The sequence below is a fragment of the Microtus oregoni genome, unplaced genomic scaffold (assembly GCF_018167655.1).
Source record: "Microtus oregoni isolate MIOR12 unplaced genomic scaffold, Mior012 000019F_ref0000042, whole genome shotgun sequence".
NCBI lineage: Eukaryota > Metazoa > Chordata > Mammalia > Rodentia > Cricetidae > Microtus > Microtus oregoni.
The window spans coordinates 11,985,026-12,000,271 of record NW_024543078.1 but is presented as its reverse complement, the minus strand read 5'-3'; the positions used below and the strand labels follow the sequence as shown (position 1 = coordinate 12,000,271).

The following is a 15,246-nucleotide window of genomic DNA, read 5'->3' as shown; positions in this document are numbered from 1 at the left end:
TCAATTTAAAGGCTGGAATGCCTTTTATGATTATAAAAATGAACTAGCAAACAAACAAGAAAATCCAGAGCTCCAACAATTTTGGCAATAGTAAATAAGCATTTAAGTATAAAACTTAAAAACAAGTTTCAACATCATTTGTTTTCTAACATGACTGCTTGGACTGAAATAATAAAAACCATAATACATCACCAAAATACCAGCTTAATATGGCAGAGATTACTGATTTAGTGTTGACGTGTATCTCACCAACAACTTAAATATTGTGAGTTTCTTTTCTCTCTACAAACAGAAATATCATTCCCAACTTTTCCTACTGATGTTGTGGAAAAACCTACTGAGAATGGAGATAAATAATCAAGCCCCTGGTAAACATTACTAGTGTTACAAAAACATAAGGTATTATTATCCCATCATAGCAACTTAAAACTTACCAGAAAAGGGATTTTTGCCAATGATTAAGACATTTGGCAATGACATCATAATCAACTGCTGCAAAGTCTCCTGTAAATGATATCCAGTAGTTAGTAACTATACGGCTAATGCTGACTAGGTAAGACTCACCACATTATCATTTAGGATTTGAACACACTTCTGTGGGCGTGCTACATTAAAAACAAACATGCAAAGGACCTATTATGTCTTAAGTTTTGCACCTTATGAATTAAATAAGTTATGACAGACTTAAATGATCAAGCATGGTGGCTCATATCTATAACTCTCTCACCTGTGAGTCTGAGATCAGCCTAGCTTAAATATTGAGTCTGAGATAGCCTCAGCTAAAGAATGAAACCCTATCTCAAAAAATAAAGTAAATAACTTGAAAGGGAAAAACCTCAATTTATTTTGATTTTTAGATTCTTTTCATTGAAGCAAAATGAAGACTATCACTTTAAGTTTTTAAAAACATAAATATTTATTTTAAAGCAATTGCTACTTTTTTCTTTTTAGTTTTTTGAGATGGTGTTTCTCTGAATAACAGCCTTGGCTGTCTTGGAACTCACTCTGTAGATCAGGCTGGCCTAGAAATCAGAGATCTGCCTGCCTCTGCCTCCTCAGTGCTGGTATCAACACTGAATGTCAAGCCACCACCACCCGGCAGCAATCACTATTTTGTCTATACCATACTTCATGAAAATAACCTTCCTCTGAATATAAAACTTTTAAATTCACCCTCTTAAATAAAGCTTATGGGAAAAAGTTTTATCTTAAAGACTTTACATATAAAAAATAAAAACTTATTTTTGAGGAACACGAGTCAATATTGATAATCAGAAACATTAACCCATTGACTTGCCATGTGACACTCTGTATCTGTCAACTGTTACAAGCAAAACTGTCCAAATGGGTGATAATCTTCAGCACGGTCCACAACTCTTGTTTCTTCATTCTCTTCTCAGTAACCCACCCTCCCATTCTATTGTTCCCTACTTCTCCCAAGTCACTCTTCCCACAATGAGAAGATGACATCATGCTCCCTCATCACCGCAGTCAGCAGTGACCTCATGCAAACACACCCTGACATTTACACCATGAGTCTGCTTATATTTTAATATAATTGCTAAATTTACTATTATGTAAAATTAACATACAATATGAATGCTTAGTATAGTGTACCAAATAGCAATATAATCTGAACTCTAAGCTTATGTTTATAACAACTTTTGTTGGAGAGAATAGAAAGTTAAATAAAAGTACAAAATCATTAAACTGTTGAAACTATCTTGAAATTAGTATGAAAATTATTTTTAATTTACAGTGTTAATTTAATTCTGATAATAGTAATATGGAATAGAAAGACAGTTAAAAATTACACAATTTTTTAAAGAAAATTATTTTTTAGTTGACTCTTATTGAGCTCTACATTTTTCTCTGCTCCCCTTCCTGCCTCTCCCCTTCCCTTCAACTCTCTCCCAAGGACCCCATGCTCTCAATTTAGTCAGGAGATCTTGTTAAAAGAAAATTAATTTCTAGTTGGCTACCCTAGGATATTTTAGATCTTAGATTTGTTTTCGTAAACCATCCATCTATTTCCCTAATCTAGTCTTACAAGTAGTATTTTCAAACACATACAACATATAAGCTGCAATGGTGTCACATGCCTGCGACCCCAGAACTTGAGGTCAGAGGAGCGCAGCAAGTTGAAGGCCAACCTGGCCTACACTAAGAGTTCCAAGCTAGTAGTGGTGATGTGGACCTTTAACTCAGCATTCAGCAGAGGCAGGCAGAGCACTGAGCTCAAAGCATACCAGGTCTACATAGTGAGATCCAGGAACGCCAAGGTTACATAGAGACCAAATCTCAAAACAAAACAAAACAAAAATACCCCCCCAAAAAACAACCCCCCCCCAAAAAGATATAAAAGTACTACCATAATTAATCCTTTATTGTGTTATTCCCAGGCCCGTAGAATTTCACCTAACTCTAAAGATTGTCATATCAAGGTATTAAAGAAACCGGGGCAAGGATATGGAAATGAACACAAGATAAACATGACTTTACTAAGAAGATCATAAAACAGAGCAAGGACAACATATAAATGAACTAGTTAAGATAATTTTGATTTGATATATGTGATAAGCCTATAAAATTGATGAAAAGATAAAAACTGCAATATACCTGAAAGAGAAATATTTTAGAAAATTGAAGCATTTGTTCAACAAATACTGAAGGCTCACTATTTGTCATATATTATTCTAAGCAATCACCAGCTCTGAGGGAGCATATATTTTAGTAAGAGTAAACAAAATAATAAACACATACTTTAGGTCTTGAGTACTACAGATAAAAATAAAGCAAGAAGGGCTGGAGAGATGGCTCAGAGGTTGATGTGCTCTTTATTCAGAGGACCTGAGTTTAGATCCCAGCACCACTTCAGGTACCTCACAACTATCTCTAACTATCCAAGGGTTTCCCTATTCTGGCTACAGAGACATCTGCACAATGTGGCACTCATATACACATAAATAAAAATTTTAAATATAAAAAAACAAAAATAAAGCAGGAATGAAAAGTATTAGTAGGCCCGGTGGTGGTGGCACATGCCTTTAATCCCAGCACTCAGGAGGCAGAGTCAGGTGGATCTCTGTGAGTTCGAGGCCAACCTGGTGTAGAGGATGGAGTTCAAAGCTACTGAGAAACCCTGTCTCAAAAAAAAAAAAGAGTGAAGAGTATTAGTAAATGTGGAATGTTGAAATTTTGAAGACATGCTGTAGTAATATGGGGCGGCAGGGCTGCGTCCCCCACACCCGGCCGCCCACATGGCTAGCTTATGCTCCGAAATAACAACACACAAACTGTATTCTTTTAATCACTGCTTGGCCCATTCTCTTCTAGGCTAATTCTCACATATTAATTTAGCCCATTCCTAATCATCTGTGTGTAGCACCCCAAGGTGCACTTACCGGGGAGATTCTAGCCTAGTCCATCCTGGGTCGGAGCTTCATGCCGGGAGCGGGGCATGGCGTCTCTCTCAGGCGTCTGCTCCTGAGAGGAAAGCTGTCGAGACTGAGCTCACTTCCTCTTCCTCCCAGCGTCCTGTTCTGCCTACTCCTCCCACCTATCCTCTAACCAATAAAATGGGCCAGGGCAGTGCCTTTATTAGCCAATGACCTTCCTCCATCAACATGCAAGTCCTCAAATGTAGAAAACATGAGCATTTCTAAGGCTATTAAAAGTAAAATTTCACTGGAAAAAAGATTCAATTCTGGCATAAAGATAGTCCAAATGATTTGGAGAAATAAAAAAATATAAAAAAATTATAAAAAAACGCTGGAAATTATTATAGTAATAAAAACACTGTATGCATCTCAAAGGATATAGAAAGTAACTTCATCCTTAATATCTTTAGTTGGTACTATTGAATTTTATATAAAAATGTTAGTTTATTTTTATCTATACACAAACATGTATCAGCTAAAGTTCATATACCTTTTCAAAAGACTCTACGAAATATGTTTTAACTGTCTACCAGGTATAAACAGTAGCTCTATTTGGAAGATAATGTGAAGCACCAGAGTTTGAGGGTAAGATAGCAGGCCAGCTCCGAACAAGGAATCCACTACTTCACTCTCAAAACACCCAAAGTCCCTGAGAAGTGACCTAGTAAGAAAATGCTATATTGGGGAAGCAGGAACCTCGACTGAGAAAACACCTCTATCAGATTGGCCTAAAAAAAATAAAAAGGAAACCAAAAATAAATAAATGAAAATAAAACATGCCTCACCTATAGGATGCAACAGTAACAGCTCTAAGACGGATGTGGTTAGCTCTTACAGAGGACCTGAGTTTGGTCCCCACTACCCAAAACTCCGGAAGATTTGATGGGTATAGGACAGTCTGTGGCATTTTTATATTTTTGGTTGTGAGCCTAGCCTTTAATGGCCGAGCCATCTCTCCAGCCCCTGTGATATTTTAAAAAAAATACTATGAATGGTGGATGTGAGAGGACTTAGGTCACCATGGACAGTGCCACCTTTGGGCAGGTAGTGGGCTGAATAAAGAAGAACAAGCTTTGTTTGAGTTCCTGCCTCCAGATTCCTGATAGAGTTCCTGCCCTAACTTCTCTCAATGATGGACTATAAATGTGGACGTGTAAGCCAAACAGACCCTTTATTCCACAAGTTGGTTTCGATTATGGGTTTTACTATAGATTAGAAAACAAACTAGGATAACATCCCTAGTGAAGAAGACTGCAAAAACTCTCAACAAATAGAAAAAAAATCATTCATTATGATCTTAATTCAAGGGACACAGAGATGGTTCAACAAACTCAAACCACTAAATGTAATATATACCACATAGACTCAAGGACAGAAATCTCTTTAAATCATTTTTTAAAAGATTTATTTATTTTAATTTTATTTTATACATGTAAGTGTTTGCTTACACGTATGTAAGGCACCAACTGGGTGCCTAGTGCCTGAGGAAGCCAGACCAGGGCACTGGATCTCCTGGAACTGGAGTTATAGACAGGTGAAAGTACCTAGTGGGTGTTGAGAAGTGAACCCAGGTACTCTGCAAGAGCAGCAAGTGCTCTTAACCACTAAGTCATCTTACAGTCCTACTGGCCATCTTGATAGATGGCTTTTGAAAACAAACAAGCAAGCCTGAAGAAACTCAGAAGATAAATCTCAGCATAATCAAGAATATATGTGACAAACATGAATATCATATTAAATGGAGGGGGAAAAATAACAGGGTATCGCTACCAAATCAGGAGAAAGAAAATGTCCACTTGATTCACTCTTACTCAGTATAATGCTGGAAATTTTATATACAGCAAGACATGAGAGGCACACAAACAAAAGGAACACAAAATGGAAGGGTAACCAAGTATTTTTATTTGAAGATAACATAACTGTATACATAATATACTACAATAAAAAAAAAACCTTGGAACTTGTAAAAACTTTCAGCAAGGATCAGAAAGATGGCTCAGAAGTTTGGAGCTCTTGCCGCTCTTTCAGAAGACCCAAGTTTAGTTCCGCAAATGGAAGTTTACAACTGCTTACAATTCCAGCTCCAGAAAAATGAGACATTCTCTTCTATCCTCTGCGGGCATCCACACCACACTCAGCCACATACACTCATTCCATTCCATACTGCACTCACACACCCCACACACACCGACAGCACACCCATACCACACAATCACCCCCACAGAAATAAACCTTTAAAAAAAATCAACTAATCTGATATTTAAACAACAGTAAAAAACTTTCAGCAAAGTAGCAGGATACAAAATATACACATAGGGCTGGAGAGATGACTCAGTGGTTAAAAGAACTGGGCCTGGGTTCAATTCCCAGCACCCACATGGCAGCTCACAACCATCTGTAACTTCAGTTCCAGGGGATCAGATGCTCTCTTATGACCACCACAGGGCATCAGGCAAGCACACAGTGTACAGACATACATGCAGGCACAACACTTACACACGTAAAATAAATATAAACGTAATTTTAAAAATTATCAATGCATTCATGCTCATTCAAAAACAAAACCAAACAGAGCATGTAGCCTTCCATATATATCAATAGTAAGCAGGCTGAGGAAGAAATCAGAAAAACAATCCCATTCAAAACTACCTGAAAAACAAAAAGAACAAATAAAATACCTTAAAATAAACATAATCAAGTGGTAAAATGCCACTACAATGAAAACTTTAAAATACTTAAAGAAAGGAATTGAAGAAGACACTAGAAAGAGGGAAAAAACTCTAAATGCTGGTTATAAGAATCAATACTGTGAAATGGTTATTTTTCCAGAAGCCTTACACAGATTAAATACAACCTCCATCAAAACACCCATGCCATTCTCGTAGAAATAGAAAAAAATTGTAAAATTAATTTGGAAGCAAAGAAACCCTATGAAACCAATGAATCACCATACTTGATTTCAAGTTATACTATAGAAGCATAGGAATAAAAAGCAGCATGGCACAGGCACAAAAGCAGATATAATCAGACTGAATCAGAATAAAAGACAAACATAAACCCACACAGTTTGATGTTTTGGTTTTTCCCTCCAAAGATGTCAAAAACTCACTAGAGAAAAGACAGTCTCTATTCTTCCAACAAATGTTGCTGGGGAAAAAAACTAGAAACACAAAGGTAGAATGAAACTGGCTTCTTATCTCTTGCCCTACACAGAAATCTACTTCAAACAAACAGAGAAAGCTGCTGGAGGAAAGCAGAAAGAAGCACTGTACCACACCACAAAGGTGAGGAATTTCTGGGCGCAGCTGTAGTTACGTAGACTATACGGCAAATGGAGTCTCATGAAGTAAACTTCTGAACAGCAAAGGAAGCAGGGTGAAGAGATAATGTACAGAATGGGAGGGAAATCTTTGCCAGTTATACATCAGTATCTAGACTATACAAGAAACATAAAATTGAACAGAGAATTCTCAAAAGAAAAAATACAAGAGATATTTTCAAAAATGTCTAACACCCTTAGCTTTAAAAACCTTACTATGTGGCAGCACACAGTGGCAGGGATATGGAGACAGAATAAAACCTTATTCACAATTAGTTAGAGTAGCACTAGTGCACTGTTATAGAAATCATTGTGGAGAGTTTTGTTTTAGACAGGCTTTCTTTGTGTAGTCTCGATTGCCTTGAACCCTCTATGTAGAAAGCTAGGCTGGCCTCGAACTCAGAGATCCACTTGCCTCCCAAGTGCTGGGATTTAAAGGTGTATACCAGCACCACTCAGCATGGAGGTTTCTTAAAAAGCTGAACAGAATTACCATATAACCCAGCTATAGCATCATAGCATATATAGATATATACCCAAAGGATCCTATATCTTACTATCATCCATGTTCACTGCTGCATTATTTGATAGAGTGAGGAAAGGAGCCAACCCAGATGTTGTCAGCAGATGTCATACATGTACACATGGAGTTTTAATTAGTCACAGGTAAGAATATTTGTATTTCCCAGTAAAAAACAGATGGAAATTATGTTAAGGGACATAATCCATGCTCCAGAAGAGAAATAAGAATGTCCTCTTAATACTCAGGCATTTTGTGCTGTATGGGAAGATTTAGGAGGTGCAACCTTGCTGAAGAAAGTATGTCACTTGGGGTAGGTTTTAAAACCCTACTTCCAGCTGGGTGATGGTGGTGCATACCTTTAATTCCAGCACTCAGGAGGCAGAGGCAGGTGGATCTCTGTTAATTAGAGGCCAGCCTGGTCTACAAGAACTAGTTCCAGGACAGGCTCTACAGCTACAGAAGAATCCCATCTCAAAAAACCTAAATAAATAAATAATATCCTACTTCCAGTTGGCTCTGTTTTGTGCATTGCAGTAATAGATATGACTTCTCAGCTTCCTGCTCTGTTGTCATCCCTGTGGCTTACTGCCATGCTTCCCAGTCATGAAGGACTGTTATCTTTCTGGAAGCATAAGACAAAATAAACTTCTTCTTTAACTTGTCTTAGTGATGATATTTTATCACAGCAACTATCCTAGTTAGGATTACTATTACCATGATGAAAACACTGTGACAAAAAGCAAGATAGAGAGAAAAGGCTTTATTTGGCTTACACTTTCACAACAAAGGCTATCACTGGAGGAAGCCAGGGCAAGAATTCAAGCAGGGCAGGATCTTAGAGGCAGGTGCTGATGCAGGGGCCATGGAGGAATGGTGCGTATTGACTTACTCCCTATAGCTTGCTCAGTCTATTTTCTTAAGAACCCAGGTCCACCAGTCTAAGGGTGTCCCCACCCACAAAGGACTGTCCCCATAAAATCACTAATTACATACAGTTCCTCATGTTGTGGTGACCCTCAATGATAAAACTGTTCGTTTCTACTTCATAATTGTAATTTTGCTACTGTTATGAGTCATAATGTAAATATCTGATATATAGGATATCACCCAAAGGTTGAGAACCACTGCCATACAGGCTTGCCTGTAGCCCTATCTTATGGAGGGAGTTTCTCAACTGAGTTTTGTCTTTCAGATGATTATAACTTGTGTCAAGTTGACATAAAACTAGTCAGCACAGCTCAGAAAAGTAACTGATACACCATATTACTCCAGTCAAAATGGTTGTCACCAGAAAACTGAATGACAAGTGCTGGAGAGGATGTGTGGAGAAGGGAACCCTTAGTTATTGATTACGGGACTGATGCAAATATTACAAGGTACCAAGAGAACTAAAAACAGAACTACCATATGATTCAACTATGTGACGTTGGGGTATATACCCAAACGATTCTATATCCTAACATATATACTTGGATCCATGTTTACTGCGACGTTATTCACAACAGCCAGAAAATGGTATCTATATTTCGATCAACTGATGAAGAGATAATGCAAACATGGTACATATACACAATGGAATTTTATTTATTCATAAAGAAAAAATAAAATTAAGGAATCTAAAGGAAAATGGATGAAACAGCAAGAGGTTATATTTAAGGGATATAACCTAGGCCCATGAAGACAAATACTACATGTCCTCTCTCATATGTGGATCCTAGCTTCTAATTATTATATATGTGTATTTATATGGGAATAAGTGCAATAGAAGCCTGGAAAGTAAAAAGAAGTACATGACGGGGGAAAAGATTTGGATGGGGTTAGCTGGTAAGTAGAAGACATGTGATATAAAAGTGAAAGGGAATAAATCTGGGTTGGAAAGGTTTAAGCTGGGAATAAGGTCTGGAGATGGAGAAGATGGTCAACCAAAACTTACGAAAAAGCAGTAAGAAAATCTACTGCTTAACTAGCTAATTTTAAAATAAAATTTCGAGAGATGACCCAAAATAAGTAAACTGAGAGATGAAAAGGGGGACAATACGAGAGAAATAAAATACAGATTATTAGAGAAGACTTTGAAAATTTATATTCTGACAAATTGCAAAACCTAGAGAAAAAAGGATACATTTCTTGGCACTGATGATCTACTAAAATTAAACCAAGAGGAGGTATAAAAAACATAAGTAGACCTATACCAAGAACTGATACTGAAAAAGTAATAGTTGTCTTTGTTTTTATTTTTTAAGCTTAGTGCATGGTCACTGTTGAATATTACTAGATCATTAAAGAACAAATTATTTCATAAAATAGAAAAGGAGGGAGTGTTTCCATTAGAGTAGCAATAAAGGCCATTAGGAAAAAACTACTTCTAATCAACCTCTGGTCTATGTGGAGATCACTAAGGAAGCAGGTTCACCATAAGCCATGCTGAAGAGATAGGTGGAATAACTAATCCTCTTTACCTTCTCAGAATTCATGCCCCCTAAGGTGCAGTCTCTTAAAGAGCACAACCAAATGGCTTGGACCTATTCTTCTTATAACTCAGAAAAGTGTAATATTTCCTTTTTGTCTTTCTCTGTTCTACATATGTGCTCCACAACACTTTGGGATTTCCTAATATTTCAGTCTTCAATTTTTTATTCTAAAGCACTCACATCACACTTCTCACTGTGTGGCTACCTCTGATTGTATTTTCTTTCTCTCTTCTAGTATCTTCTGTGCAGCAGCTGAAATCTGCAGCTTGCCTGTCTTGGAGTGTATTTCTTTTAAACTCTTAATTTTACTGGCACTTCCCATTGAATCCATTCTTGAATTATTTTATTAATGAGTCTTAGAAACTCAAGATGTCTCAAGACCTTGGTCTTGGTATCATTTGGCCAACATAAATGGATGCCACAAAATATCTGGAAACACTTCCAGACTTTTTCTAAGAAAGTAGTATTATCTCAAAACCCAAACCAGGTATGAACACTAGAAAACAAGAAAGTGAAGAAATTTTTAGTAAGATAGCAAAGTTATAGAAGACTCTATGCATTAAAAATTAAGTAAATAAATAAATAATAAAAATCAGGGTAATAAAAAGAGGCAGGTTCCTTTAAAGTATTCAGAACAAAGTGCCTCAATTCTTTGTCATTTCTTTGAACTACTTGGTCTGTTTTTTAAACATGTTTATTATTCTTAGAATTATTCTTACTGGCCAGGGAGGGTAGCAGCAGCCATCCACCAGACAGGGAGATTATTCAAGTCAATACCATGAGCCATAATTCCCAAGCTATGAGACAATCAAAGAGGAGTATGGGGAGACTGAACTGGGATAATCCCATAACTCAGATGTGGTGAGGACCACTGTGATCAACATGCCCAGAAAGGTCTCTGTGCCTGACCATGTTGTCTGGTCCCTGCTCAATGAACTCTTTTTGAATATCTGTTGCCTGGGTTTCATTGCCTATGCCTAATCTGTGAAGACCAAGGACAGGAAGATGATGGGCCATGTGATTGGAGCCCAGACCTATGCCTCCACTGGCAAATGTGTGAATCAGCTCCCTGATCTTCAGCATCCTACTGGTCACTATCTGTACCATTACTGTCTCCACTACCTCTGTGGCAGTCTTTCAAGCCTTTTCACAAAGAATTCCACATTTTGGATTCAGTCCTGCCCTGTGATACACAGTCCAGAGCTGCCTGCCCCATAATCCTTTCTTACTCTACACATATGCAAATATTACCTTCATACATCTATCCACAGTGGATTCAATAAAGTGCACATGCTGATAAAAAAGAATTATTTTTACCTCTTATAATATTTTTTAAAATAATTTATTTATGATCTTATTTCTAATCCTTTTTGTAGATTTACTTAATCACATTTGTTCTGTTACTTCTTTTCATCTTGCGCTTAAAAATTCTGTCTTTCTTTTTTTGTCTCATTTTGCCTTCCTTTTTCATTCATTCTTTTCCTGACAGCATCCTTTAGTTTACACACTTACTATTACTTTTATCCTAGTTATAAACTTCATAATTAACATGAATTTTCCCATTTTCTTATCTACAGCATTTAGTGGTATATCATTTATAGTTAATTTTTATTTCTGTGCATATGCTTTGTCTTGGTGTGTCTGCAGTTGGGGCAGTTTGTTTTCTCCTTTCTGAGATGCAACAGGAATTAAGCATGTGAGAGAAAGTTTCCGCCTAAGATGAATCCCTAGTAAAGAGATAACATACCTGACAAAGGTATAAATTGCAAATTTTCATGTTTGCAATTTAAACATGAGAAAAGCAACAGGCCCCCTCCTGTATAAGTTCACGCTTAGGGGACATGTGTGAAGGCCCATGGCTCTACCCCAGCACTCTAAAGGAAAGGCAGAAGAATCTCTATGAGTCTGAGGTCAGCATGGCCTACATAATGAGCTTCAGAGTAATCTACATAGTGAGAGCCTGTCTAAAAATGAAAAAAAAAGTTTTAAAAAGAAAATTCACAATAAAATATCATTGAATGAATTAAAAGATACAGAAATGGTTGAAATGTAAAACAACACAACAGTCTAGTTTAAAACTGATCAATAACCTCAAAGAGACATCACACAAGCTGATGAGTAAAGTATGAAAGGAGATTCAGGACCTAGACAACAAGCTCAGCAATACAGATAAGAAATCCAGCAAGCAAATGGATAACACACCAAAGAAACAAACGGAAGTGAACCCAGAAAAGTAAAGAAGTGAAAATTTCAATGAATCAAGTAAAACAAAAAATCAGATTGACTAGCAGCGCCAAATGAGAGATAGTCAATGACTGAAGATAGAGAAAAGGAAATATTACAGCCACATACCCTCCAAAAAACCAAAACTATAAAGACATCTAGGCCACAACCAAGAAACTGATCCTGAGGATCCGATGAATACACAAGAAGTTGTCAAAACACAAACTTAAAAAGCATACAAAATATTTTAAAAAATTAATACTAGAAAATTCCCCAAATCTAAGAAAACCTTGGGAATATCCAAGTACAGGACCCATTAAGAACCCTCAACAGATCAGACACAAAAGAAATTTCTTTCCTTCTCCATCCGCCATAGAAAAGGAGGCGCCGCCATGTCTGCGCATCTGCAAGGGATGGTCGTTTGGAACTGCTCCAGTTTCCTGATCAAGAGGAATAAGCAGACGTACAGCACCGAACCCAATAATCTGAAAGCCCGCAACCCCTTCCGCTACAACGGGCTGATTCACCGCAAGACAGTGGGAGTGGAGTCAGCAGCCGACAGCAAAGGGGTCGTGGTGGTCATGAAACGCAGATCCGGTCAGCGCAAACCAGCTACTTCTTACGTAAGGACCACCATCAACAAGAATGCACGGGCCACCCTGAGCAGCATCAGGCACATGATCCGAAAGAACAAGTACCTCCCCGATCTGCGCATAGCAGCCTTCCGCAGGGCCAGTGCCATCCTACGAAGCCAGAAGCCTGTGGTGGTGAAGAGGAAACGGACCCGTCCCACCAAGAGCTCCTGAGCCCTACACCCCAGAAGCAATAAAGAGTCTACTGACTTTTTTCAACCATCAAAAAAAAAAAAAAAAAAAAAAGAAAAGAAATACATGTTGTTAAAATGCTAAAACCACAAAATGAAACAATTTTAAAAGTTGCAAGAAAAAACATCAGTTCACTTAAAAAGAAAACTCATCAGAATAGCACTCGGCCTCTCAGTGGAAAACGCTAGTCAGGAAAATACACAACACATTCCAAGGGCTGAGAGTAAAGAGCGGCCAACCAACATGACTATAACTAGCAGACTGGTGTTTTTCTTTGTTAAACTGTCTCCTTTATTAAATAATTACTTCATTTGTCACATTTTATGCTTTTGACCTAAATTTCATTTTGTTAATATAAATATTTTATATTCTATTCATCATGTTTCCTTTTTCTATAAAGTATGTTCATTGACGCCCTAAGTTCAAACTATATTTTACTCTTGAATTGTTTCTTTCCTGATGAACAAATAGTTCTTTTTATCTCCACCCAGCTGTTGTTACTATTTTGACTCCAGGTTTTATTCCAAGTACATGCATAGTTAATGATGGGTAGATATATGTCTATGCTGTTTTTTCTGGATGTTTTAAATATGTTCCTTCCATTGTTTCAATTTGTTTTTGGTTTGGTGTTTTCATGTGTTGATAAAATTCTAGCAGACTCTTTTAAAACCAACAGAGACTAAAAATGTTGTAAGTGCAGCACAGACTAAAGCAATGCATAGCTACTAAACCAGCACTGCAGAGATAATTAACGTAGTTAAAGGGGGAAAGAAAAGTCACAATTTTTAGATTAGGAAAGAATAAAACTTAGAAGAGAGAAACAGATGACAAAAAGGAAAAAAATAAAATATGTCCAACTCAGTAAAACACCAAACCTCTAAGGTAAACAAGAGAGAAACAATGATGTCGTTTCTTTTTTTCCAAAGAGGAAATCAAGTTTACAGAAGTCAGCAAATAAGTCAGTATACAACTAAATGTAGACAGTCCTAACTAAATTAAAAGATGCGTTCCAGGGCTGAGGACACAGGACAGTGGTACTCACTGCACAATACAGCAAACACACACAAAAATAACTTACTGAATTAAGAAAATCCTACTGTTTTCTAGCTACAAAAAAGAATGAAAGTAAAAAGAGAATTACGTGGAAGCTGAAACAATTAAGAATAGCAATATGTAATTCTGAAAAGAGTTGATATCAAGTCAAAGCAATCAGAAGAGAGAACGATCTTTACTATCAACAAACTATAAGATAATTAGTCAAGAATATACAGTTGTAGGGGCTGAAGAGACAGATGGCTCAGTGGCTTAGACTGTTTGCTGCTCTTGCAGAGGACCCGCATGGCAATTAACAACTTTCTGTAACTCTAGTACCCAGGGATATGATGCCCTTTTCTGATACCCATAGGCACTGCACACACGTGCTACACAGGCATAAATATAGGCAAAACATGGATACACATAAACTAAAGTCTTAAAAATCAGAAAGGACTGAAGAGATGGCTCCGTAGTTAAAAGTACTTGTTGCTTTTACAGAGACCTACATTTGATTCCCATTACTCACATGGTATTTACAACCATCAGTACCACCAGTTCCAAATGATCTGACTCCCCTCTTCTGATCACCTTGCACATTGGACACTCACATGGGAGAAAAGAAATCTGCAGCTTGGTTTAAAGAACCACTGGTTTAGCCGGGCGGTGGTGGCACACACCTTTAATCCCAGCACTCGGGAGGCAGAGGCAGGCGGATCTCTATGAATTTGAGGCCAGCCTGGTCTACAAGAGCTAGTTCCAGGATAGGCACCAAAGCTACAGAGAAACCTTGTCTCAAAAAAGAAAAGAAACACTGGTTTGATGTGAAAAATACTTTGTCAAATTGGAAGAAAATAGAGACGCTGAAGAGATGGCTCAGTGGTTAAGATGACTTGATGTTTTTGCAGAAATTTCATTCCCAGCACCCACATGGCAGTTCACAACTACTTGCAACTACAGTCCCAGAGGATAACACACCCTCTTCTGACTTCTGTAGGCTCCTGCCCACACACATGGTGCACATACATATATTCAGACAAACACTCATATAATAAATAAATCTTTAGAGAAAAAATACAAATCAAGAAGAGTTTAAAAGTCATAAAGATTATTTAATCTATTCCATGGTTATAGCACTATTTTACAAAAGGACACAGATACAGGCTAACTTTGGCCTTTGTTAAGTATAATGAGCACTTAAGTATTTTCAGAGTGGATGAGAAACAAATTTCATATAAAAATATTAATTTCAAGAACACCGAGAAAGAAAGAGCAGAAAGAACCCAACTAAAAGCCAGAGGGTCTCCAATGCAGTCTTCTGGACATGACATCACTACTGTACTTAGGAACAGGCTGCCAGCAAGATCAGTCACCCAGCAGGCAGCACTAAAAGGACTTGGTGGGGGAGGGGTTT

The 15,246-nt window shown here is 37.5% G+C and overlaps 2 protein-coding genes across 9 annotated transcripts in view; one reads left to right on the top strand and one right to left on the bottom strand.

The window, feature by feature from the left end:
* Ccdc88a (coiled-coil domain containing 88A) overlaps window positions 1-15,246 on the bottom strand; it is a 167,459-nt gene that overhangs the window by 93,191 nt on the left and 59,022 nt on the right. For all 8 annotated transcript variants that reach the window (XR_005975985.1, XM_041669925.1, XM_041669928.1 and 5 more), the window contains one exon: window positions 435-504. Coding sequence is in view for 7 of the 8 variants with exons in the window: in XM_041669925.1 (XP_041525859.1) it covers window positions 435-504 (70 nt within the window). In the remaining variant the exon portion in view is untranslated. The remainder of the gene's footprint in view (window positions 1-434; window positions 505-15,246) is intronic.
* Window positions 12,369-12,830, top strand: LOC121459857 (60S ribosomal protein L28-like). The gene has a single exon (XM_041669931.1). The coding sequence runs from the start codon at window positions 12,369-12,371 to the stop codon at window positions 12,780-12,782; it is 414 nt and encodes a 137-aa protein (XP_041525865.1). The 3' UTR covers window positions 12,783-12,830.